Source organism: Heptranchias perlo, chromosome 15 (assembly GCF_035084215.1).
Source record: "Heptranchias perlo isolate sHepPer1 chromosome 15, sHepPer1.hap1, whole genome shotgun sequence".
NCBI classification, from domain to species: Eukaryota; Metazoa; Chordata; class Chondrichthyes; order Hexanchiformes; family Hexanchidae; genus Heptranchias; species Heptranchias perlo.
The window spans coordinates 43,162,241-43,190,110 of record NC_090339.1 but is presented as its reverse complement, the minus strand read 5'-3'; the positions used below and the strand labels follow the sequence as shown (position 1 = coordinate 43,190,110).

General features: G+C 40.7%; 1 protein-coding gene across 2 annotated transcripts; it reads left to right on the top strand.

Annotated features, from left to right (window-relative positions):
• The first annotated feature begins 35 nt into the window (after window positions 1–35).
• On the top strand, window positions 36–27,461 carry LOC137333040 (E3 ubiquitin-protein ligase XIAP-like). Of its 2 annotated transcripts, none has more exons than XM_067997132.1 (7): window positions 36–205; window positions 9,824–10,885; window positions 13,986–14,085; window positions 17,349–17,427; window positions 24,089–24,137; window positions 24,289–24,492; window positions 25,769–27,461. In XM_067997132.1, exons 2-7 carry the CDS (start codon window positions 9,991–9,993, stop codon window positions 25,957–25,959), a joined length of 1,518 nt encoding a protein of 505 aa, XP_067853233.1. In that variant the 5' UTR covers window positions 36–205; window positions 9,824–9,990; the 3' UTR covers window positions 25,960–27,461. The 2 variants fall into 2 exon arrangements, with proteins under 2 accessions (XP_067853233.1, XP_067853234.1); XM_067997133.1 differs by lacking the exon at window positions 36–205 and adding an exon at window positions 251–487.
• Window positions 27,462–27,870: the final 409 nt, after the last annotated feature.

Below are 27,870 nucleotides of genomic sequence, written 5' to 3'. Positions count from 1 at the left end.
CCGATGATTGTCAGCGGACTTTTGGTTGGGTCATTGAGATTTTTCGTTGCATTCATGTGACGCAGCCAGAAATTCCGAAGCTGCGGGGGTGGAAAAGTGGGCAGGCTGGTTTTCTGACTCGAGCCTGAGACTCTCAGTGAATCACGGCATTGACAGTACCCATTGCGTCTGGGTCTTGCGGGTACCAGGAACGGCCTCGAACCAGGTGATAGTTACTGAATTTAATGTGTGGAAAGGTTAAGGCTGAGGTAAAGCTCTCTCTCTCTCTCTGCTGTGTCGCTGGTGATTCCCTGGAAGTCAGTCGCCACTGGTGTCGGGTTTATTGAAGCTGATCAAAGCTCATTTATACTGGGAGCCGCGCCTTGCATAAATATTTTCCACTGTTGTTGTGGAAGGGGACTTCCACTCTTCGTGCGTTGCAATAGGCGTAGGCAAGGTTGCACTTTGCTCCTTGATTGTTTGAGTTCGTTTCAAGTTTGCTAGCAAGGTAATTAAGTAATGTCAAACTTCACTTGCGCTCAGGGCATTATCGACAGTATGCACTCAGCTTATTATATAGTGAAAAGCAGCTTTGGGATGATTTTATTTCCAGCTTTCTTGAGAATTATTTCATAACACGCTGCTCGTGTCATTGAACCTACAATGCTATTTTTTGACTTTAAAGTTGCAGCGCTCCAGGATGCTCCATGAATATTTTGTTTTAGCTGCTGAATGATAGATGTAGCTGGAGTAGGAATGTTTCTTTTTGTGTTCATTTTTTTTTCTTGCAAACTTTTGGTGTGAATTTCTTCTCATCCTGAAGATATTGACTTTGTGGTTTTATAGTTCCACGAAGGGGACCAACTGTTTTTCTTATATATGTGTAATTTTAATTGCTTAGGCTGATTTGTTTAGGTTCAGAAGTGCTGGTGATTAGAATTTTTGAATAGGAGAGAATGCAGGTAGTTGAAAACAAATCCCGACTGCCCTGTTCTTTCCATCGTCTTGTATCTTCCTCTGCTTCAAATATTTATCCAATTTTCACTTTAAAGATGTAATGGTCTCTGCCTTGAAGATTTCCGGTGGTAAGGTATTCCATACAATTATTGTCAGAAATTTTGCTTAACCTCTCTCCTCATTCAATGATATTTTTAAATTGATCCAGCATCACTGACTTCCCAACCAGAGTATATAGTCGTTCACTTATCAAAATGCTTCATGATTTTAATCTCCTTAATTAAATATCCTCTTGGCACTTTCTACTCTAATAGAAATAATTTCAGCATCTCAAGTTTCTCCTCAAAACTGTAGCTTCCCAATCCTGCCATCATTCCAGTCCTGGCATCATCCCAGTGAATCTATGCTGAATGTTCTGTGTCTTTAATATCATTGTTAAATTGGGTGTCCAAAATTGCACACAGTACTTTAACTGGCCTAATTAATGTTTTGTATGAATTCATTATTTCTTTCACTTAGTCAAAATTCTATTGGACTTTTTGTCATTATCTACTTGCATATTCAGTGAATTGTGCTTTTGAATCTCTAAGTTTATGTTTCCATTTTTTTAGTTCTCCCAAAATGTATTACTTCACTGTTCATCTTAAATTGCCACCTGTCTGCCCATTCTGCCAACCTGTCTATCTTGAAGTCTTTTAGTCAAATGGTCACTTAAAAACTTCAATTGTTTGTATAGTCAATTATGCCACCACTAAAGATTCCTGAGAGGCTCAACTGAAGAGAAATTAAGACAATAACAATGTAATGGAAAATCTGAGTTCCCTCTTTTTGTTATCTTATACTTAGAATGATAGAATCATAGCATAGCTACAGCACAGAAAGAGGCCATTCAGCCCATCAAGCCCATGCCGGCTCTCTGCAAGAGCAATCCAGGTAGTCCCACTGCCCTGCCCTTTCCCTGTAGCCTTCCAAATTTTTTCTCTTCAAATATTTATCCAGTTCCCTTTTGAAAGCCATTATTGAATCTGTCTCCACCACTCCCTCAGGCAGTGCATTCCAGATGATATCCATTTGCTGGGTAAAAGAAGTTTTCCCTCATGTTGCCTTAGGTTCTTCTGCCAATCACCTGAAATTTATGTCCCCTGGTTCTTGACCCTTCTGCCAATGGAAACAGTTTCTCTCCGACTCTGTTCAGACCCCTCATGATTTTGATTTAATCAAACTTTTTATTACCTTTTTTAATTTTTCATTTTTGTATTTGTGCTGCACCTCTGGTGCAAACCGCAGCAGATGGATGTGTCATTGGTGACAAGTGCCCTCTTTTTGAGCACATTTGACTCAAAAGTTTCATTTTTGTGTTTGATTCATCCTGGTTGGGTGGCTGTGGTGCGAGGGCTGAGGGGGAGAAATGCTCTATTCAATAATCACTTACCACCACACTGAAATTACCAAATCCCTCATTCTTGGCCCTTTCCTGTCGTAACATCTTTGTAGCTGGCTACTTAATCTCCTTCCTGTATATCTTCAATGCCCTTGATTTGTTGGAGGGGAATTCACTGACCCTTACCCCTATCATTTGCTGGGGATAGCCCCAATCTTCACACTATCAAATTAGAGGGGTGTAAAGCTCTGCATTTGGCTCACAACTGGCGAAGCCATCCATTGTCTGGTTTGACTGTATCAAGCTCTATTGGACCTAATTCTCATCTGCTGATATGTGCTACCAGTCTTGGGATCAACCAGAAGGTGAAGGGTAACCCCAGACTCCATTTTTTTCTACAACCATCTGCCTCCTTCTGCTCTTGTATCTCACGTCCTCCACTCTTCCCACGAACACTAAGTGGAAGGAACTTGATTTGCCTCCCTAAACCCTCCACCTTTGTCCTCTTATTAAAAACCTTTTAAACCCCCCATCTTTGTCATGCCCCCTTTTTCTTGGCTTGTATGTTTACCATATGCAAATTTGAAGTACCATGGGACTTTTTTAAAACTGAGGGACTATGTAAATGTCAGTTGCTGCCATTCAGCCCATCAAGTTTGTGTTTTTCTCCACATGGACCATCCATGCTTCTGCTTCCTCACCTTACCCATCATTTTTTAAAGCAGCCATCTAGTTCCCTTTTAATTCTGCATCAGTGGTTTGTGGAAGGGAATTCCCCATTCTAATTCCACAAGTTTGTTGTAACAAGTTTCTGTTCTCTTGCAACTGACTAACGGACCAATGGAACCAATCATTATTTACTGTATTAAAACCCTTAATGGTGACCTTGATCAGGATCCTCAACTGTCTCAGCTCCAGTGAAAAAGGCCCTTACATCTCCAGTCTCTGAACAGCTGTAATCCGTCATCTGATATAATAATCTCCATCAATCTGAACTTTATCCATTGCTTTCACTTCCTTCCTATTTTGAGTGCCTAAAACTGTCATTTTCCAGCTCTGGCTTGTCTAAGGTCTTGTACAAGTTCAATATTGCCTCTTTGCTTTTGTATTCTATGCTTTGAGATTCTATGCCTCAAGATTAAGAGGCAGTTGGTTGTAGAAAAAAATGGAGTCTGGGGTTACCCTTCACCTTCTGGTTGATCCCCAAGACTGGTAGCACATATCGGCAGATGAGAATTAGGTCCAATAGAGCTTGATACTGTGTACCTTATGTGGCCTTATCTCCGTGTTGCTAATTTTTATGACCTGTGTATCTGCACACACAGATTCCTGTTTTTATCATCACTTTCCATATATTTATATTTGTCTTGACCTTTATTTTTATTACCTGCACTGCAAGCACTAAATGGTTCATCCATGGAACCCAGCCTTTGCACTTTGTTTTCCTCAGTAAACTATCCCTCATCCTTCTTGACCTGTCTGCAGCCTTTGCCACGGTTCACCACACCATCCTACTCCAACACCTCCTCTGTCATCCAGCTGGGTGGGACTGCCCTCGCTTGGTTCCATTTCTATCTATCCAGTCAAAGCCAGAGAATCATCTGCAATGACTTCTCTTCCTGCTCCGACACCTTTACTCTGGAGTCCCCCAAGGATCGATCCTTGGCCCCCTCCTATTTCTCATCTACATTTTGCCCCTTGGCGACATCATCCGGTTCCACATGTACACCGATGACACCCAGCTCAACCTTATCACCATTTCCCTCAACCCCCTCCACTGTGTCTCATTTGTCACACTGCTTGTCTGACATTCAGTACTGGATAAACAGAAATTTTCTCCCACCAAATATTGGCAAGACCGAAGCCGTTGTCTTTTGTCCCCGTGACAAACTACGTTCATCTCCCTGGCCACTGTCTGAAGCTGAACCAGACTGTTCGCAACCTTGGCATCCTATTTTACCCTGATAAGCTTCTGACCCCATACCCCTTTTTTTTATTCGTTCATGGGATGTGGGCATTGCTGGCAAAACCAGCATTTATTGCCCATCCCTAATTGCCCTGGAGAAGGTGGTGGTGAGCCGCTTTCTTGAACCGCTGCAGTCCGTGTGGTGATGGTTCTCCCACAGTGCTGTTAGGGAGTTCCAGGATTTTGACCCAGTGACGATGAAGGAACGGCGATATATTTCCAAGTCGGGATGGTATGTGACTTGGAGGGGAACGTGCAGGTGGTGGTGTTCCCATGTGCCTGCTGCTCTTGTCCTTCTAGGTGGTAGAGGTCGTGGGTTTGGGAGGTGCTGTCGAAGAAGCCTTGGCGAGTTGCTGCAGTGCATCCTGTGGATGTTACACTGTAGCCACGGTGCGCAGGTGGTGAAGGGAGTGAATGTTTAGGGTGGTGGATGGGGTGCCAATCAAGTGGGCTGCTTTATCCTGGATGGTGTTGGAGCTGCACTCATCCAAGCAAGTGGAGAGTATTCCATCACACTTGTGCCTTGTAGATGGTGGAAAGGCTTTGGTAAGTCATTCACCACAGAATATCCAGCCTCTGACCACCACTTATAACCACAGTATTTGTATGACTGGTCCAGCTCCATCTTCAAGACCGCCTACTTTCACCTCTGATATTGCCCATCTCTGCCCCTGCCTCAGTTCATTTGCTGCTGAAACCCCCTGCCTTTGTTACCTCTCTGTGCCTCTACATCTCTCCTCCTTAAAACCTACTTCTTTGACCACCTGCCCTAATATCTCCTTATGTCGCTCGGTGTCCAATTTTGTTTGATTAACGATGAAGCCCCTTCAGATGTTTTACTTCATTAAAGATGTTATATCAATGCAAGTTGTTGTTCCTTTCCATTTCCGATTGAAATTTCCCAATTCTGATCTTTTGTTCTAGGGCTAGGCTCCTTTTTGTCTGGCTACAATTACATTTTTTCAATTGTGTATATTTGATCTTGTCCTAGTCTTTGCTTTTTCTTTTTCTTCCATATTTACGTGGAACCTAATTGTGATTATTGCTTGCCAGATGTTTCCCTACTTTTAGGTTGCCTACTGCTCAACTTCACTAACCAGAACCAGGTCATATGATGGAGCTTGGACAAAATAAATAATCTACAGCTGGATCTAGATGTGTTGGGGAATGGACCTGTGTGGCACATTTGTTTGTGTTGATAAGTGCAGTGTGATGTATTTGGGCCGATCAATTCCAGGCGTGATGGCACCATGCAACATTGTCCACTCAAGGCTGTTGAGTGGGAGATGGACTTGAAGTTGTAGTTTGAGACATGAATGGCTAAGGCTGTTGTGAAAGTAAACACTGTGTATAGTTAGGACAATTGATTGCCTTTGGGGATTTGAGAGGAATTTTCCAGATTTTTTTTTCTAAATTGACAAGGCTTTTTGTTTCTCCCAGGAGATCGAATGACTACGGGGTGGGCTGGGAGGGAGGGAGGAGTTGACGGTGTGCCGTGTCATCCTGCCTCAGGAACTTGTCCATCTCTTTTGAAGCACTGCAGGGAATCCAAACTGATTGTAAGATCATAACATGGGGAAAATAGGTTTGTTAACTTTTAGTGGGTACCCCTGCACTAGAACACATGCATTTGAGTCTAGAAAATTTCAGGCATTACACTGCACTTAGACACAACGAAGAGCTTCTGCCACACCAGGTGCATTTTCCTAAATTAGTCTGCCAGCTATTCAGTTGGTTTAAATTCCCTATTGCTGTGCACATTTTGTCAGGAAACTTTTGGGTAGCTTCATTAATGCTCCCATATAATTTATGATTAATACAGTGGTCCCAACATGAAGCTCTGCAAGATTCTGTGGCCTGGGCACACCTATTCCCACTGGTAATGGTTCTGTCTATGAGCTTGCAACCTGTCACTTATTCAGCATAACATCTGCAAATTCAAAATGAAGGAATCTTTTCAATAGCTGTCTCTTGTCAAGTGTTCTAGATCAAGCTCTAGAACATTTACTGGACTGCCATCATCTAATTTGGTAATTTTGTTTTCTATGCTAGAATTATTTAGCAATTGCCAAACTCCAGGTAATCTTCCTTAGCTGGGAAGCTGCAGGTCAGGCCAGCTAAAGGCTTAATGAAAATTTTCAATATTGGGGTTGAAGCAGGTTGACAGCTCGGGAGGAAAATTTTAAAATACACTGTTGAAGATGATGGCCAGGGAACCTTTTTTAAAAAAAAATAATTACTTTAGATGAAGGGCCAGAACCGATTGGTGAAAGTTTAAATACTTGGCTCAGGGAGGCCAGCAAATTGAAATGCAGGCCAGAGAATAGTGCAACAAGAAGTAAGTTCGAAGCAGGAAAGAATAGTTTTTAAAAAGTCAAAATTAAAGGCTCTTTATCTGAATTCACGGAGCATTCATAACAAGATAGATGAATTAATTGCACAAATAGAGAGAAATGGGTTTGACCCAACAACCATTACAGAGACATGGTTGCAAAATGACCTGGGTTGGGAACTAAATATTCCAGGGTACATGACATTTCGAAAAGACAGGCAGAATGGAAAAGGAAGGGGTGTCACCCTAATAATAAAAGATGACATAAGGATAGTAGTGAGAGAGGATCTTGGCTCAGAGGATCAGGAAGTAGAATCTGTATGGGTGGTAATAAGAAATAACAAGGGGCAGAAAACACTGGTGGGAGTAGTTTATAGGCATTCGATAAGGTGCCACATAAAAGGTTGTTACACAAAGTAAGGACACATCGGATTGGGGGTAATATATTAGCATGGATAGAGGATTGGTTAAAAGACAGAAACCAAAGTAGGGATAAAAGGGTCATGCTCAGGTTAGCAGGCTGTAACTCGGGTGCCACAAGGATCGATGCTTCGGCCTCAGCTATTTACAATCTATATTAATGACTTAGATGAAGGGACCGAGTGCAATGTATCCAAGTTTGCTGACGATGCAAAGCAAGCTGCAAGGAGGACAGAGTCTGCAAAGGGATATAGACAGGTTAAGTGAGTGGGCAAGAAGATGGCAGTTGGAATATAATGTGGGGTAATTCACTTTGGTAGGAAGAATAGAAAAATAGAATATTAAATAGCAAGAAACTATTAAATGTTGATGCTTGGAGAGACTTGAGTGTCCTTGTACAAGAAACACAAAGTTAGTATGCAGGTACAGCAGGCAATTAGGAAAGCAAATGGCGTATTGGCCTTTATTGCAAGCGGGTAGGAGTACAAGAGTAAGGAAGTATTACTACAGTTGGACATGGCATTGGTGAGACCTCACCTGGAGTACTGCATACAGTTTTGGTCTCCTTACCTAAGGAAGGATATACTCCAGAGGCGGTGCAACAAAGATTCACTAGATTATTTCCTGGGATGAGGGTTGTCCTATGAAGAGAGGTTGAGTAGAATGGGCCTTTATTCTTGAGTTTAGAAGAATGAGATGATCTCATTGAAACCTACAAGATTCTGAGGGGGCTTGACAGGGTAGATGCTGAGATTGTTTCCCTTAGCTGGATAGCCTAGAACTAGGGGGCATGGTCTCAGCTTAAGGGGTCAGACACTAAGACTGAGATGTGGAGGAATTTCTTCACTCAGAGGCTTGTGAATCTTGGAATTCTCTACCCCAGAGGCCTGTGGATGATGAGTCATTGAATATGTTCAAGACTGAGATCGATAGATTTTTGGACACTAAGGGAATCAAGGGATATGAGGATCAGACAGGAAAGTGCAGTTGGGGGCCGAAGATCAGCCGTGATATTGAATGTTGGAGCAGGCTCAAGAAGCTGTATGGCCTACTCCTGCTCCTATTTCTTATGTTCTTATGAGCATCCGCAGCCCTCTTGGGTAGAGAATTCCAACGACTCTTAACCGTCTGACTGAAGAAATTTTTCCTCATCTCGCTCCTAAATGGCCGATCCCTTATCTTGAGACTGACCCCAAGTTCTAGACTCTCCAGCCAGGGGAAACAGCCTCTTAGCATCGACCCTGTCAAGCGCTCTCAGAATTTTGTTTCATTGAGATGACCTCTCATTCTTCTAAAATGCAGAGAATATAGGACTCAGTCTCTCTTCATAGGACAACCCTCTTACCCCAGGAATCAATCTAGAGAACCTTTGTTGCACCGCCTCGAAGGCAAGTGTATCCTTCCTTGGGTAAGGAGACCAAAATTGTATGCATTCCTCCGGGCGTGGTCTCACCAGAGCTCTATATAATTGCAGCAAGACCTCCTTAGTCTTATCCTTTATTGCAAGGGGATAGGAGTATAACGTACCATTTGTCTTCCTAATTGCTTGCTGTACCTGCATGTTAACTTTCCGTGATTTATGTGCAAGGACACCCAAATCCCTCTGACTACCAACATTTCTTATTTTTTCAAAAATTAGACTATTCTGCTTTTCTATTCCACCTACCAAAGTGGATAATTTCACATTTCCCTACATTATACTCCATCTGCCACCTTCTTGCCCACTCACTTAACCTGTCCCTATCCTTTTGCAGACTCTGTGCTACCCCACTAGTTACAACCTGCCAACCCGAAAATGACCCTTTTATTCCTACTCTCTCTCTTTTCTGTCCGTCAACCAATCCTCAATCCATGCTAATATGTTACACCCAATCCTATGAGCTTTAATCTTGTGTGGCACCTTATTGAATGCCTTTGGAAACCAAATATACGACATCCACTGGATCCCCTTATCTATCCTGCTTGTTATACCCTCAAAAAATTCTAATAGATTTGTCACATGATTTCCCTTTCATAAAACCGTGTTGACTCTGTCTAATCAACTATGATTTTCTAAGTGCCTTGTTACTACGTCCTTAATAGGTTCTAGCATTTTCCCCATTACTGATGTCAGGCGAGCTGGCCTATAGTTCGTTTTCTCTCCTTTCTTGAATAGCGGGGTTGCGTTTACTATCTTCCAATCCACGGGGGCCATTCTCGAATCTACCAACAGGATTCTCTTGTCTGTCTTAAAAGAATGGTTGTGAATTGGTTTGCAATTGCATATTAGTCCATCGAAAGCAAAGTAGTATGGAATTTACTTATCAATGTCAATGATTTAACTACTTGTGTTTCCTAGTACTGTTTAGCCACACAAATACAATTTTCAAGCCAACAATTGAAATATCAGCACAATTCCATTGATTTTAGAAACCATGTATAAGATTGAAGTGAAAAGCAAGACATTGTCTACTCCAGATTTTCTTTTGCAGGTAGCTGGTGACCTTTTGAATTATTTTGCATTTTAAAGTGAGTTTAAAGGAATATAATTGAATCATACTGAAGTGAGCATTAGGAGGACATTATTATTGGAATGTAAATGCTATTACTTTTGAAATAAGTGGTTTCTACTAATATCTACTCTGGACTGAGTTCATAATTTAGTATTTTTAACTGACTGCACAATGTATATTGACTAAGAAAAAAAAAGCTGTTCTGGACGCATCTTTTATTCAGCTTTAGCTTCAAGTTGCAGCAGAGACAATGTGGAAGAAGTGACTTGTAATGATTAATGCTTGCTCTTTGATAGATACTCAGTGGAATTTCAGCAAAAAGAAGTTGGCTGTGCCATTGGTTTTTTGAAAAATCTTATTATTGGAAAGATACTCGAGTACTGAGAAGATTAAGAACCAAGAAAACTGACCCAAGAACCTATAGCTTCACAAAACCCTGGATCAAGTGATTTTCTTCTCAGATATGGATATTGCAACAGATTATAAACAAAATCTCTCAAATGAGATCTATAGGCTTGAAACATTTATAAACTTTCCACCTGATGTTCCAGTGTGTGAAACAACATTGGCCAGAGCAGGCTTCTTTTATACGGGTTTCAAAGACCAGGTTAGATGTTTCAGCTGTGGTGGAGCAATAGAAAACTGGCAACATGGCGACTCTGCTGTAAGAAAACACAGGCAGCTATTCCCAGCCTGTCCGTTTATTAATGGTTCATACGTGAATGACCAAGTATCAAATATCAGTTTTCCAGTCACGTTTCGTGATAGAAGAAACTCTGAGCGAGCAACTGCTGATAGTCATCGGCCTTCAGAAAATGGACCTTGCAGGCAATCTAATTGCGATAGCCAATATTGTAATCCACTTCTCGGTGATCCTGTGAAAACTAGAAGTATTGAAGACATGTCCCATCTGCGACCCAGGAATCTTGCTATGTGCTGTGAAGAAGCAAGACTTCAAACCTTTAATACCTGGCCTAGTTATGGCATTGTAACACCAAGAGAGCTTGCTAAAGCAGGGCTTTATTATACATGCAGAGATGATCAAGTTCAGTGCTTTTGTTGTGGTGGGTTAATGAAAAATTGGGAACCAGGAGATCGAGCAATGTCCGAGCACAAGAGGCATTTTCCTATGTGCTCTTTTGTTTTAGGACATTCAGTTGGAAATGTACCAATTGACCCCAATTGCAACACAGCAGATGTCAACCAGCCAGTAAATGGTGAACCAAAAGCAAATATTTTTGGTGTCTCCAAACACCCAGACAAGCAGACATTTGAGGCACGGCTCCAAACCTTCGAATGCCCAGCACGTTTTCCACTTAATGCTGAAGATCTTGCAGGAGCTGGATTTTACAGCACAGGTACTGTAAATCTCAACTATGCATAATTCTTTGAGCTTTTGATATTTCATTCTATTCATGCATCTGATATAATCACCTTGATTTTATAGAAGCTTTTCACTGTTAAAACTAATTGTGCTGTATTTTCTCAGGTCAATTTTTTTTCAGGTTTTGTAAGTGATGTCTTTGACGAAATTGTCTGGAAGGCTGACGGACTGAATCCACTTGAGTTTGTGTTCAGCTTTTAAATTTACTTCAGTACAGATGACAATTCTATGTAAATAGATCAACAGTAGTGTGGAAAAAAAATCAGACATTATCAGTTGTGTTTGTCCCTTGTGTGAAGGAAGAGAAGCAATGGTTTACAAAATTCTATGTCTTCAAGACAGTTTCTAAAATGCCATAGCATTAAGACTGCACTATTGAAAACAATAAAATATGTATGTGTGATGGCTAAATACAATAAAATATATCATGGGGTGAAATTCTCCAGAGCGGCACCTTTTTCCCTTTTCTCTAATTTTCTCTCATCCTATTTCCGAGCTCATTCCACAAGCACTGACATCTCCTGCGGCTCTCTTTTTCAGCAAAATCATTTTTGTTTAAACTGTTTTTCCTTTTATGAAATAAGGACTGCCAATCAAGCATGTCAAATATTAAAATGGATGACCATTGAGGCTCAGAACACAAAGCAAAATTTATTTAAATGGAAGGTGGTATATCTTGGTTTTTTAAAAAAGTAATTGTACTTTTGGCTCAAAGCTGATCTGCAAGAGCAAAGTGATTTGAGGGTTCAGGTTCACAAGACCTTCTAAAAGCAGTACCTGAAGTAAACAAGGCTCTTTGTTTTTTTTTAAAAAAAAAGCACTCCTGGGAATTGGCCTTTTATGGCCAGAGGTATCAAATATAAAAGTCAATGTAGTAGTGAATCTTTATAAAACATTGGAAAGACTACACAGTTGGAGTTTTGTGTGCAGTTTTGGCCTCTAAACTATAGGAAGAATGTTGCAGCAATAGAAAGGGTAGTGTGCAGAATTACTAGCTATTGCTTGGTGTGAAAAATATGAATTAGGGCTGTTAGAATGTAGGAGATTTAGGAGTGATTTGATAGAGACCTTCAAAATTATGAAGGAATACAACAGATTAGGTAGAAATTGTCTATTTTCAGTGATTGAGGGGTCTAGAGTAAGGGGGCACAGATAGAAGATTAAAAGCAAGACGTTTAACACTGAACAGCAGAAACTTAATGCTTTACATGAGTTGAGGCTGAAATACGCAACCAGAATTGGTGATTGATGGAGATCAACATTTAAGAATAGGTGGTTGAAGGAAAAGACAAATAAGGGATATAGGAACAGGACAGGCACATGGAATTAGGACTACTGCTTATGTGAAAGATTAACAGCAACACTGACTGGTTTGGCCAAACTTAGTGTGTTGTAATTTATTGTATAACCAATTGTTGTTTCACAACGATGTAGTTGGGATTGTGATTTACAATTGTTATACATAGTCACTGATTAACAAAGGCAGTTGGTACTAGTACAAAACATTTTGTTTTATTCTCGGGATGTGGGAGTCACTGGCAAGGCTGACATTTATTGCCCATCCCTAGTTGCCCATGAGAAGGTAGTGGGCCATTTTCTTGAACTGCTTCAGTTCTTTGTGTTTTTATACAACCAAGTGGCTTGCTAGGCCACTTCAGAGGAGTTAAGTCAACCACTTTGGTGTGGGACTGGAGTCACATAGGCCAGTTCGGGTAAGGAGGACAGCTTTCCTCCCCTTAATGACATCATTCCTGTTAATGAATCAGTCAGGTCATTAGGAGTGGGAACTTGGCTTTTGTTAAACTACTTCTCCAGGTCATGGATGTCAAGATAAATTGTAGAACTCTTAACGGTACCCCAGTTGACCGTTATGTCAGATTAATATTTGGGACTTAAGTTTGTGTGGCTCTGCATCTATCCAGTTAGCCATCATGCATATCATTTTACATAACTTCTAAAGACAAGTTCAAGAGGGTAACATTTTTTTTGTCTTCAATTTCCCTCACCCCACCTGTAGCACCCTTTTGAAACATTACCTGTGTACATGTCCTGAATGAGACACATCAAAACATTACACCTACATTTGTGTTCAAATAAAATTTGTTTCTTTTCACTGCCTGAGTATTACTAATCGCCAAGTGTTCACAATGGATTGCCAAGTGGTTAGATGGTAGCTTGGAAACAGAATATTTTGCCTGTCATCGCCATGTACCACGAGGAATGATCCAAAGTCAGGCTGTCCAGGAAAATTGTATTTTCACAGTTCCAAGCATCCTGAGGTTCTCCTGTAATCTACAATGATTTCAGATCAGTGCTCCTGATTTGTGAGTGGAAAGAATGGGATTGGGCATTGTCTACATCAATAACTTGTGGATGGTCATGATACAAAAATAGTCCATGTTACTTAGGCTAATTTAGTGTTACTAAAGCTATAAGGGGGGGGGGGGGGGGAGAGAGGAGGAGAGAAAGACAATTGAATGTTTTTTGTTTGTGACTTAATTAAATTGCTCCTACTATTGCTCAAGTTTAGAATACCAATCTTGAATTTTTTTTATGAAGTGAACATTGTGCAAATATTCTGAAACCTACTGTTGCACTCTTAAATTTTGCTTGAGGGGAAAACCCACTTAAAATGCCACAGACTTCTCTCATGCCCACAATCACAGAAATTTTAGTCAAAAGTACTGATTAGATTTGTTCGTAGAAATCCCTCTGCTTCAAAAGTGAGTTTTTTTTTTTCCTTTTGACTTGTCATCCTTTTAATGAAGGCAGTGACTTATGCTGGCAATTCCAGGGGCATCAGTAACCCTCTCGTGCAGCACTTGTGGCCAAGTGACTTACAGATCAGACAATGAATCATGCTGGTCTGTATGGCCCAGTAACATAACTTGGTGTAGTTATCTACTGAGGATTCAAGGGAGCCCCACACAATTGCATTCATGAAAAAAGCATGCTATGAAAAATATTTTTGATAGGGATTTGAAGAAGCCTTTTATACTGGGACCTATAATTGTGTAACATGTACTGGGAAAACTATCATGACATGTTTGCTAAATTTTGACTTTAAATTTCAGGTGATGGAGACAATGTGAAGTGTTTTCACTGTGATGGAGGCCTAAGAAATTGGGAACCTAGTGACGAAGCCTGGGAGCAGCACGCGAAATGGTTTCCAGGGTAAAATGCCAAATATGTTGTCATGCCATTTGTTTGTGTGCTGTTGCATAAAACCATTTACTCCTGAATATTTTTCTGATTTAGATTGGATTCAAATGGTTTTTTTACCCCCTCTCTTTTCTTTAAAGACATTACTTGTTGCTGGTGTAGAATTCCATGATGCTAACTGCTCTCCAGTATCTTGTGTAATTGTTCATTCCTTTAGTGTAGTCTGCTTGACTGGATGGGGGGTGGGCAAGAGGAGAGAATGCTTCACAATGAAATCCAAACTGGTGCTCTCCCACATTCCATACAGAAGCATTTTCAGCAGCAGTTGCTGAATCACAATCCAGGATGGTGATCATGGTGCGGTTTCAGCTGCCTAACCCAGGGATACTGATAGCACTTGTAGCACCTTTACTAACCCCCAGGCTGAGATCAGCTAACTTCCACAAACAGGGGACTGAACCTTTTTGCGTATGTTGCTTACTGCCCAAACCAGCTAAACCATTGGAGGAGCTGTGCAGTTTTGCTCTTTTATTTCCCCTCATCTTTGGTTTTATTTTAACAATCATGCACTGTTATCAGGTGATCTGTCAAGCCTTTGGTGGATAAGGTCTGTCACTAGGACTTGGATTGGGTTGTACTCTTATTATTGCTCCTCAGGGAAGTTACTTAACTGTTTACTGGTAACCTTTCCTGAACAGTACTTGCTGAGACCAGGTGTTTTCTCAGTGGGTGATGCTTTGAATTTGTCTATCTTTATTTAAACCATTTATGCTTTCTATATAGAATCATAAGATACAGCACAGGAGGAGGCTATTCGGCCCATCGTGCCTGTGCTGGCTCTTCAAAAGAGCTATCCAATTAGTCGCACTCCCCTGCTTTTTCCCCATAGCATTGCAAAGCTTTCCCCTTCCAATGATTTATGCAATTCCTTTTTGAAAGCTATTATTGAATCTGCTTCCACCAAGATGCATGATTTTCAACACTTCCATTAAATCTCCCCTTAACCTTCTCTGATCTAAGGAGAACAACCCCAGTCTCAAGGTAACTGAAGTCTTTCATCCCTGGTAGCATTATAGTAAATCTCCTCTGCATCCTCGCTAAGGGCCTGACATCTTTCCTAAAGTGTGGTGCCCAGAATTGGCCACAATACTCCAGCTGGAGCCTAACTAGTGTTTTATAAGTGTTTAGCACAACTTCCTTGCATTTGTACTCTATGCCTCTATTTATAAAGCCAAGGCTCCCGTGTGCCTTTGTAACAGCCTTCTCAACTTGTTCAGCCACCTTCAAAGACTTGTGTATGTTCACCCGCTGGTCTTTTTGTTCCTGCACCCTCTTTCTAAAAAAAAAAAATTGTTCCATTTTGTTTGTCTCCTCATTCTTCCTACCAAAATGAATCACTTCACACTTGTGTTAAATTTAATCTATGTCTGCCCATTTCACCAGTCTGTGTCCACCTGAAGTCTGTTACTATCCTTCTTGCTGTTTACTGCACTTCTAAGTTTTGTGTTATCCACAAACTTTGAAATCATGTCCTGTATACCCAAGTCCAGGTCATTAATATATACCAAAAAGAGCAGTGGTCCCAACACTGACTCCTGGGAAGCACCACGACACACTTCCTTCCAGTCTGAAAAACAACCGTTCTCCACTACTGTGTGCTGTCCCTTGGCCAGTTTTGTATCCACACAACCACTGCCCCATGAGCTTCAATTTTGCTAACGTACATTGTGATACTTTATCAAATGCCTTTTGCAAGTGCATATAAACATCAACCGCACTACGCTCATCAACCCTCTCCGTTACTTAATCAAAAAACTCAATCAAGTTGGTAAAACAAGATTTGCCTTAACACATCCATGTTGGCTTTCCTTTATTAACTCGTATTTTTCCAAGTGCTAATTAATTTTCTTATTGTCCCTAAAAGTTTCCTCACCAACGTTCGGCTGATTGGCCTTTAGTTTATCTGCCTCACCTTTTTTGAACAGGGTTGTAATGTTTGCAATCTCCCAGTCCTCTGGCACTATTCTCATACCTAGGGAGGATTGGAAGATTGCTGCCAGAGCCCCTGCAATTTCCACCCATACTTCCCTCAGCAACCTAGGATGCATCTCATTTGGACGGGTGACTACTTTGAGCGCTGCCAACCTTTTAAGTACGTTTTTTATCCTATCCAATTTCTCTACCTCCTATACTGTGACGTTGGCAGCATCCTCTCCTGTGAAGACAGCTGCATAGTACTCACTTAGTACCTCAGCCATGCCCTCTGCCTCCACAAGATGTCCTTTATGGCCCCTAATTGGCCCCACCCTTCCTTTGACTACCCTTATACTATTTATGTTTGGAAAAGACTTTTGGGTTCCCTTTCATGTTACTCACTAATCTATTCTCATACTCTTTGCCCCTCTTTTTCAGGTCTCCTCTATATATTTTTTGTATTCAGTTTAGTTCTCTACTGAATTATGAACCTGACATTTACCATAAGCCTCCTTTTTCTGTTTCATTTTAATCTCTATCTCTTTAATCATCCAGGGAGCTCCAGCTTTGGATGCCTTCCCTTCTCGCCTTCATGGGAATGTCTAGTCTGCACCTGAACTATCTCCTCTTTTGAAGGCCTCCCATTGCTCATTTATCATATTCCTCTTGGTGCTCCAATGCGCCCCCCCCCCCCCCCACCAAGAAAAAAAAGTTAGCAGCTGACATTGTAAACTTGTTTGGGAAATGGCCTCCATATTCATAAGTGTCGTATGAACTTGTCTGATGTGACCGTCCCTTAATAGAAATAGAATTAATTCTGAAGGCTCTTGTGCTGTTGGCATTTTTTGAACAAAATTTAGTTTAAAATTGTGGTCAATCTCCTGTAACATATTTCTAAACCAGTGGTGAGGTGCTCATTCCTATCTAATAAATGAGTTAATATTGTCTGACCCCCTCAGTTTCAAAACCAGGTTGTTGTGCAGCCGTGAGACAACCAGATCTGAAGCTAACTTTGTGCTGTGTGTAAGTTTCCTCTGAGAAATTGTTTTTCCTTTTGGGATACTGTTTAAAGAATAGAAAATTGTTACACATCTTTTAAAACTAGTTAGCCAGATCTGAGTTTACAGCCAAGGTACAGTTACTGGGCTTCACAGGACAGGCAATGTTATTTTGGTGGGAGCTTTCAAAACCAAAGTGAAAACACTTAATGCTCCCTATAAATCTTTTTTGACTTTAATTGTAATGTATGTATGTGATGGGAAGAAGTTCCTGGAAAATGATTACATCTCTCATCCAAATAGGTGTGCGTTCCTGGTTCAACAGAAAGGCCATGGCTTTGTCAATGATGTTCAGTTGAGGAAATTACAGTTCAATTCTACAGTAAGTTCCACTCTTCAAATATTTTTGCATCACTCTTGTGATACAAGGCAGCAGTTCATAGATTAGGCCTGTATTTCCTAGAGTACAGAAAGGGTGATCTAATTGAGGTGTTTAATATGATCAATGGGGTTGATAGTTTCTCTCTCTACCCTATTTTCTCTGGTGAGGATGTCCAGAATAAGGGGGCAAAATCTTAATTAGAACTAGGCCATTGAGAGGTGCTGTCAGGAAGCAGAGGGCATTAGGATAAATAGGGCCATCACAAGGACTTGAAACTAGTAAATGGAGGGGCGGGGGGGAAATGTTGAAGAGGGCTCAAGTGGGAAAGGTAGTATAAATTCTAAAACATGAAAAGGAAGAAAGTAGATTGGTCAGAAATTATGCTTTCGGCACTATAGGTAAAGGGAAAATAAAAGATGTAAATTAATCAAATTAGGAGAGATGAGAGAAAAAGAATATTAGAGCAGAAGGATAGGTTAGGGGGTGTGGCCCAAATAAGCATTCTTTAGACAAAGGCACGGAGTATAAGGAACAAATTGAATAAATTGCAGGCGCATTCTAGACCTTTAAGACTGAACTGAATATACCAGGTTATAAGGTCTATAGGAAGGATAGGGCAACTGGTAGTGGGGGAGGTGTAGCCTGAGTGATTAAGGAAGAAATTGCTTCAGTGATGAGGATATAATGCGAGGTAAGCAGGCAATGGAGACTTTATGGGTACAATTAAGAAATAGAAAAGGATTTAAGACTGTAGTGGGAGTTGTTTGGGCCCCTGGTAGCAGCTGTTAAGTGGCAATGTATAAATGCAGGGATTAGACAAACTTGTAGTAAAGTCAGAGTAGTTTTAATGGGGGATTTTAACTTTTTCATATAGATTGGGATAAGCAGATGAGCTCATGTCAGAAGGGTAGCAAATTTCTTGAGGTTGCAGGACAGCTTCCTGCAACAATATGTTCCAGAACCAACAAGGGGGCAGGTCATATTAGATTTAATAATGAGTAATCAGCCAGATTTAGTTAACAGCCTAATGGGGTGTGAACATTTATCTAACAGCAATCATATGATCGAGTTCAACGTTGTTTGAAAGGGAGAAACTGGTAACAGTTACTAAGATTCTAAATTTAGGGAAGGCTGACTTCAACGGAATGAGATAGACTCCACAGTCAACTGGGCAAACGACAGAACAACAGTGGGAGGTGTTCAAAAAAGAATTTATTACGATAGAGGGGGCAAGAGCTCCACTTACCAATCAACCAGCCATGGATGACAAGAAGAGGCAAGGGACAACGTAAAACTCGAAGCATATAAAAATGCCAAAAAAAAAGCACAGAACCTGGTGACTGGGAGAGATACAAAGAACAGCAAAGAATGACAAAACAGACAGTAAGAACTACACAAAGGGAATATGAAAAGAAACTTGCAAGGGATATCAATCAACACTTTTTTACAATTATATTCTGGGAAGAGGTTGGTCAGTAGAAATGTGGGCCCCTTAAAAACTGAACGGTGATATTGTAAAAGAAAATAAGGAAATGTTACTTTGTCAGTATTTACAGTAGAGAAAGATGATAGCATGCCAGATGCTCCAAGGAAACTAATTTTGAATTAGACAGGCACTCACCATAATTAATGTAAGCAAATTAACAGTAATGAAAATAATGGTCCTAAAGGGTAACAAATATCCAGGACCAGATGGTTTTCATCCCAGGATTTAAAAGGAAGTAGGGAGTGGATGATCCATCTCTGCCTCCTCCCAAGATCCCAACCATCACAGAAACCAGTCTTCAGCCAATTCGCTTCACTCCATGTGGTATCAAGAAACGGCTGAGCGCACTGGATACAGCAAAGGCTATGGGCCCCGACAACATCCCGGCTGTAGTACTGAAGACTTGTGCTCTAGAACTAATCACGCCTCTAGTCAAGCTGTTCCAGTACTGCTCCAACACTGGTTTCTACCCGACAATGTGGAAAATTGCCCAGGTTTGTCCTGTCAACAAAAAGCAGGACAAATCCAATACTGCCCCATCAGTCTACTCTCAATCATCAGCGAAGTGATGGAAGGTGTCATCAACAGTGCTATCAAGCAGCACTTACTCACCAATAACGTGCTCAGTTTGGGTTCTGCCAGGACCACTTGGCTCCAGACCTCATTACAGCCTTGGTCCAAACATGGACAAAAGAGCTGAATTCCAGAGATGAGGTGAGTGTGACTGCCCTTGACATCAGGGCAGCATTTGACTGAGTGTGGCATCAAGGAACCCTAGTAAAATTGAAGTCAGTGGGAATGAGGGGGAAAACTCTACATTGGTTGGAGTCATACCTAGCACAAAGGAAGATGGTAGTTGTTGGAGGCCAATCATCTCAGCCCCAGGACATTGCTGCAGGAGTTCCTCAGGGCAGTGTCCTAGGCCCAACCATCATCAGCTACTTCATCAATGATGTTCCCTCCATCATAAGGTCAGAAATGGGGATGTTTGCTGTTGAATGGAGCTGATCACTCCACAATCGCAACCCCTCAGATAACTAAGCAGTCCGTGCCCGCATGCAGCAAGACCTGGACAACATCCAGGCTTGGGCTGATAAGTGGCAAGTAACATGTACCAGGCAATGACTATCTCCAACAAGAGTGTCTAACCACCTCCCCGTGACATTCAACAGCATTACCATTGCCGAATCCCCCACCATCAACATCCTGGGATTACCATTTACCAGAAACTTAACTGGACCAGCCACATAACATCTGCTCATCACTTTAATATTGTACACCAGGTCATGTGTGTGGTATTAATACCATAAAGCATCAGCAAACAGCACACTTACAATTATACTGTAGCTACAAGAGCAGGTCAGAGGCTGGGTATTCTGCGGCGAGTGACTCACCACCTGATTCCTCAAAGCCTTTCCACCATCGACAAAGCACAAGTCAGGAGTGTGATGGAATACTCTCCACCTGCCTGGATGAGTGCAGCTCCAACAACACTCACGAAGCTCGACACCGTCCAGGACAAAGGAGCCCACTTGATTGGCACTCCTCTACCACCAGCACACCGTAGCTGCAGTGTGTACGATCCACAAGATGCACTGCAGCAACACGCCAAGGCTTCTTCGACAGCACCTCCCAAACCTGCAACCTCTACCACCTACAAGGACAGTCGGCGCATGAGAACATCACCTGTATGTTCCCCTTCAAGTCACACCCCATCCTGACTTTGAAATATATTGCCGTTCCTTCATCGTTGCTGGGTCAAAATCCTGGTACTCCCTTCCTAAAAGCACTGTGGGAGTACCTTCATCACACAGACTTCAGCGGTTCAATAAGGCAGCTCCACCACCACCTTCTCGAGGGTAATTAGGGATGGGCAATAAATGCTGACATTGCCAGCGATGCCCACATCCCATTAATTTTTTTTTTAAAGTGCGAACGTTGCAGAAGCCCTAACTATAATCTAAAGTTCTCTTGATTTTAGGAACCATTCCTTTAGATTGGAAAATTACCATATCACTCTGCTATTTAAGGAAGGTGAGATGGGAAAGCTGAATTATAGACAAGTTAGCCTAATCTGTTGGTAAATTACTAGAGTCTACAATTAAGGATAAAGTGACTGAATACTGAGAATTTTCAGCTGATCAGAGAGCCAGCATGGATTTGTAAAGAATAGGTTACGCCTGACACATCTGATTGCATTTTTTTTGGAGAGGTGACTAAAGTAGTGGACAGGGGAATGTCCATAGATACTGTCTGTGGACTTCCAGGAGGCATTTGATAAAGTCCCTCATAAGAGACTGTTAGGGAAAGTTGAAGCTCGTGGAATTGAGGGCAAATTATTAATCTGGTTTGGAAATTGGCTGAGTGGTAGCGGATAAAGAATAGGGATAATGGGCAGGTACTCAGATTGGCAGGATATGTCTAGTGGTGTTCCAAAAATCTGTTTTGGGGCTTCAACTAGTCACTATTTATTCATGACTTGGATGACTAGATAGAGAGCCACATATCCAAGTTTGCTGATAACCCAAAGCATTGCAAACAGTGTAGATGGAAGCATAAAATTAGAGATATTAATAGATTAAGAGAATGGGCAAAACTGTGGCAAATGGATTTCATTGTAGGCAAGTGTGAGGTCATCCACTTTGGACCTAAAAAGGATAGATGGATGTACTTTCCAAATGGTGAAAAGCTCAAGAGTGGAGGTCCAAAGAGATTTTGGGGTCCATGACCATAGATCATTAAAACATTATGCACGGTACAGAAAATAATCTAAAAGGCGAATGGAATCCTGGCCTTTATATCTAGAGGACTAGAATACAAGGGGGTAGAAGTTATGCTACAGCTCTACAAAGCCTTGGTTAGACCACACCTGGAGTACTGTGTTCAGTTCTGGGCATTGTACCTTAGAATGGATATATTGGCCTTGGAAGGGAGTGCAGTGTAGATTTACTAGAATGATACCTGGACTCCAAGGGTTAAATTAAGAGGAGAGATTACACAAACTAGGGTTATATTGCCTGGAATTTAGAAGATTAAAGGGTGATTTGATTGAAGTTTTCAAGCTATTAAGGGGAACTGATAGGGTGGATATCGAGCAACTATTTCCATTGTTTGGGGAGTCTAGGACTAGGGGCTGGAGCCAGGACTTTAGGAGTTAAGTTAGGAAACACTTCTACACACATAGGACAGTAGAAGTTTGGCACTCTCCTGCAAATAGCAGTTGATCATTGATGCTAGCTCAATTGTTAATTTTGGGTCTGAGATTGATAGATTTTTGTTAGCCACGTATCCCTTAATACCTTTGGTTAAGGCGGGTATATGCAGTTAGGTCACAGATCAGCCATGATTTCATTGAATAGCGGAACAGGCTCGAGGGACTAAACTGCCTACTCCTGTTACTATGTTTCTAAGCACTTCTTCGCACACAGTAGCAGAAATCTAGAACACTCTTCCAAAAAACTGATGAGGCTGGGTCAATTGAAAATTTCAATTTCAAAAACTGAGTGATAGATTTTTTGTTAGGTAAGGGTATTAAGGGATACCATGGTGGGTAAATGGACTGAAGATACAGATCAGCCATGATCTTATTGAATAGAGGTGCAGTCTTGAGGGACTGGATGGCCTACTCCTGTTCCTGTTATAGTAATTGTATTAATGTAGAAGTGAAATTTTGATTACAGTAAGTGCTGATGTTCAATGTGAATTAAGAGTCTAAGTCATAAGCATACCACTAATTTAAGTGTATGACAACATCTTAGCTGTAGCTGGGTTTTGCTTAGTAATTGTCTTAAGTTTAGAGCCTGTATTCAGCACATCACTGGGGTTTCAGTAGTGAGGCTGTCTTTTTTGTGACCTGAATAGAAAGTCATACAACCTCTTGCGAGGCTGTTGTGTTGAACAGTTCTGACTGCCTCTAAGATGCTCTCAATTCATCTCTTGGGATACCTGCAGTGAGTTGTTGGCAACTTTGGCTTCTTAGTCAGCTAGCCTTTCACAGTCTATTTTCTGTACTACTACTGTGTGCTTTTTAAGCTTATGGTATCTTTCACTTTTGTAATACACATCATGATCTACTTCTACTTGGATCTAAACAACCTAACTTTTGTTAAACGCTCCCAGCTCTATGTTATGGGTTCAAGTCCCAATCCAGGACTTGAGCACATAATATAGGCTGACACTCCTGTGCATTACTGAGGGAGTTGCTGCACTGTTGGAGGTGCCATCTTTTGGATGACACATTAAACTGAGGCTCCCAGGTCTGGCCCCCTCAGGTGGACATAAAATATCCCACTGGACTATTTGAAGAACAATGGGAGTTTTCCCAAGTGTCCTGGCCAATATTTAATTCTTCACCACAAACAGATTGATTTATCTATCATCACAAAGCTATTTGTGTGACATTGCTTTGTGAAAATTGGCTGCTGCATTTCCTACATTACAACAGTGACTACACTTCAAAAGTGTTTTGAGATGTCCTGAGGTAGTGCAAGTTGCTTAATAAATGCAAATCCTTAGTTCTTAAACCTTGCAACTTTTTCAACTTCCTTTTCTTGACTCTTGCCGCCTTTCAACCTGGTCTATAACTTCCCAAAACCATTTGATTTAAGTGAATGGAGTTTGACCTTAAATATTTAAAGTATCGCCATGGAAGTTGCTCTTCGATGGACACAAGCAAATAATATGACCAACTTAACCACCTGGATCACTTCCCAGGATGTCTTTCAGCTAAATCGATGTGTAGATATAATTGCCATATTTTTTTATCTCAGCGGAAATCTGACTCCTTGTTACTTACTAGTTCCCCGTGTGTGTTGATCTAGTTGAGGGTTTCTGTCCAAAACCGTGTCACAGAAGTCTGCCTTTAGATTTTGGCAGGTTCCAGCTCCAGTTGATACATGTGCTAATTAACTACACTGGCTAGCCTTACAAGGATATGCGATCAACCTTTAGTTTGCAGTTTCAATTGTGAGGAGGGACTTTGTTCGCAGGACATTTTTCCATGAGATGCCTTTTTTTGGTTTCTAGCGAGGGCTTCAATACACTTGGAGTCTGCAGAAACCCCCCCTCTAACATTAAGTTCTGATGTTTGGGTGTGTAAATAACCAAAGTTTTTTCAGAATATGAAAATTTAAGATTGTGAAGTTTTAATTTCACAAATATAATTTTTTGTTTCAGACTGAAGCAATCCCACAAGATGGTCTTTCTGAATATCTACCAGAAACTGGTTAGTGTTTTGCTAACATTTTTAACATCTTAATGAAAATAAGACCGTTACGTGTTCCAATGTCTAACTTGGATATGCTGTTAAATATTTAATCCTTGTTCTCCTGTTTGTAATTGATATTTCATTACTGCATTGATGTCCTATATATTAGTGTTTTCAGAAAGCTTGTTTATGCAAACCCCTGTGGTTCAGGGTGCACTTGAGATGGGATTTGACAACTCGCTGATAAAGGAACTGGTGAAAAAAAAACTCCAACTGACACGTGATACCTACAGGTCTGTTGAAACGCTGGTTGCAGATCTTCTGGCAGCTGAAAGAGAAACACAAGATCAGGAACACGAGGAGCAGAATGAAGGTAATTGCACTATTGCGTGCCCCTTGTGTCTCCTTCCATCCCAAGTCTCCAGCAAGAGTTCTATAAAATTAAGAGGAACATTGCTTCTTCGATCAACCTAAACGAACTGCACAGAAAAGAGGCCATTCAGCCCAACTGGTCCATGCCAGTGTTTATGGTCCACGTGAACCTCCTCCCACCCCGCCTCTCTTTTAACTGTCTCAGCATAACCTATTCCTTTCTCATAATACTGAGAATTTTAGAAATGGATATGCTTGAAAGGACTGGGGATCAGAGACTGTCCTTTTCATATTTGGGACCCCTCCAAATCCAGCTGCAAACTGATCAAAATGTTCTCAGTCTTACTGTACAGCTTCTGTATGAATTGTGTTTTGAGTAGTCTCAATCCAGATCCGAATAAGCATGGATTTTTCATACCAATTCAACACTCAATTAATAAATTTGCTCATGCTACTAAATGATGGGGAATGTTAACAATGTCACCTCAATGATACAGTGGGAAATGTTCATCTTGGATAGATTGTTGGGGAAGAATAGAGCTTGACTTCCTCTGCATCTAATCATGCTTGATATCAGTGTCCAATGTGCAGACTGTGGGTAATTCAGTCCTATTTTGTGCTTGTTCACTGATTTGTTCTGTTGTGAATTTTGTTGGCCTTGAAGTTTGGCAAGGCTCTTTGTTGTGTTGCCTCATTGGTGGATAAATCTTAAATTGCAGCACCCTATCAGTTAATATCAGCCCCTGGGACATGTGTTCAGTAGGAACATGGATTTTAACTATCTGTAGTCCCAGAGTACCTTTGCAGCCCACCAGGGAAAAGCTTGGACATCCCTATTATACATGACCTGACTTGAGATTATCTGCTGTTGCTGGATGCCTGAAATGGATAGTGTTCCCCAGCAGCTATGCCCCTCATTTAGGTGAGAGCGAAAGTCACAATTTTTAAATTTGAGATTGCCTTTCGTCTCATTAGCCTGTACAATAGCTCCATGGTTCACTCAAGTGGAGCATTTTTAGAAGTTTGATGGGCACCCCTGTTGTGCATGCCTGGCCTGAGATTATTTCTTAAATAGAAACATTGACTGTTTAACTTTGTGTGTTCAACTTGTTTCTGGGTATGTTTTCAAACCAAGAGTTAGTTTCTCTGAATATCTAGTGTTGGCATTGTAGTTGCAGATGCTTTGACGTCTTGGGTTTATTTTTAGAAGCATGTATATGTTAACCAAGTGTAACCTCTTAAGCCTGTTTCAACAGTCTTAATATATCTCTTCATAGATACAAATGTGGAGGACCAGTTGAAAAAACTGAAGGAAGAGAAGTGTTGCAAAGTTTGCTGGGATCGAGATGTTTGCATTGCCTTTGTACCCTGTGGTCATGTAGCCACATGTAAAGAATGTTCTGCTGTGCAGACATGCCCTATATGTTGCTCCAAAATTCTGGAGAGAGTTCGAATATACATGTCTTAATAGCTGAAAAATAACTTGTAAAACAAGTAAAATTCATCCAAAATTGTTGCCCTAGTTTTCCAGTAAATGAAGATTTTATTAACTTGTGAATTAAATGGATGCCACTTCAACTTGTTTTCTATTTAAACTCCTTTTTTGTGCATTGACTTCAAATAATCATTGAATAGTACCTTTTTGTGAAGTGTGCTAATTAACTGGTAACGCAAAAAGCATTCAAGTATCTAAGCAATATAGTGTACAAATTATAGTGAATTATGGTGAACTGTTAGATTGAAAAGGCCATTACTTGACCCAGACGCTTCAACAGAACAACCTGTTGACCATTCAGTTTTCTTGTTTAATCTTCTACAAATCTTTATCAAACATTAGCTATTTTAGAAGGTTTTAATGCAATTCCTGCTATTGAACAGGGTACCCACTGTCCCTTACACAACTTTTTGTAAGGATGTCCTTGATCATAGAGTTCTGTTTCACTGAACAAATAAGTCCTTCAACTGAAGCATTCAATTTTAACATAATTTGTTATGGTACAAATTGATAAAACTGCGATTCTTAATATAAAGAATTGCATTGACTACATTTTAGTACAGCCTGTACAGCACTTTATGAAACTGGCAGGCATGGATTGAAATCTGTTTTTGCTGCTAGTTAACTTTCAGTCCTTTTGGGCATGTTGCCAGATGGCTGCATACTCTATTTTCATGAAGGTGGGAGGGGGAAAAAAACTGGCATGTTGAGGCTTTGTGAATTTGGAAATTTGTCTAGCATGAGCTATGGTTGTGGAAAAGTCTGCATCTCAAAATGGTCCCATTTGCTCAACTAAAAGAGGCTGTATTGTAGGAAGTAGAGGGCAAAGGAATCATGAATTTTTTAAAAAATCAGTAACAGGCTAACTACTTTCAATTTTTGGGTTTTCGGTCCAGAATTATGATGTACTTGTTGAATAAATTGTAGCTAGAAGTACCCAACTAAGTTTACACCAGGGGGATTAACTGAAAAGCTGACAGTGAAGGAAGTGGTGGACTGGCCAGCTGAGTGATGGTCTGTTGTGACATCATGAAAATTAAATAGTGTTCCATCTTGGGCTGTACAGCAAAATCTCAAGTCAAATCAATTGACAGAATAACTGCTGCAATGCCATGGTATGAATGTTTTCATCAGTAATCACAACCCTTTGGTGTGCTGGTGAATCATGATCCAACATGTAGATTAGCAGACTCCACATAATCAGCTTAACAATAATTGAATATGTCTTGCTTTGTTAAGCTTTCAGACTTTTTTTTACAATTGTGTAAAATAAACTAGGAAAATATAGATCCTTTTTGTTTCATTGAAGATCACTAGGTTAAAAATCAGAAGTGAAATCTCTGACCAGATTCTTCTGGGTTTGGGTGCACAGACCCACCATATTCTCAGTTAAGTGTGTACTTGTGTTTATCTAAAACTCTGACAATATACTTGTATGTACAGGACCAAATAAAATGTACTTTTTGAAAACTTTACTTTTAAGATGTAGTTTAACTTTGCCTTTTAAAGTATGCTCTTGTATCTTGATTTAACTACCTTTTTAAGTTGCTAGTGCTGATTGTAACACAACATGAACCTACAGAAGTTTGTTTTATTTAAATTATAAATGAGGTTGCAAGAATTTATTAATTTGTTCCCAATATGGATAATAAAAGTTGATCACTTTAATTCTTATGGACTACCTGTCTTGAGACTCAAGTACAAATAAGACAGCAAGAGTTCACCACTGCCAATATAAATAGGGTTTGCTAGACTTTTTTTGTAATGAATCTGATTCTGTCGTGGCCCTGTATTTGTGCGGCCCAGGAATGCTGATCTTATTCTAGCTCTTCCTGCTGTATTGATGTCAACATCAAGTTAATGGGAAGTCAATGGAAATCGGGG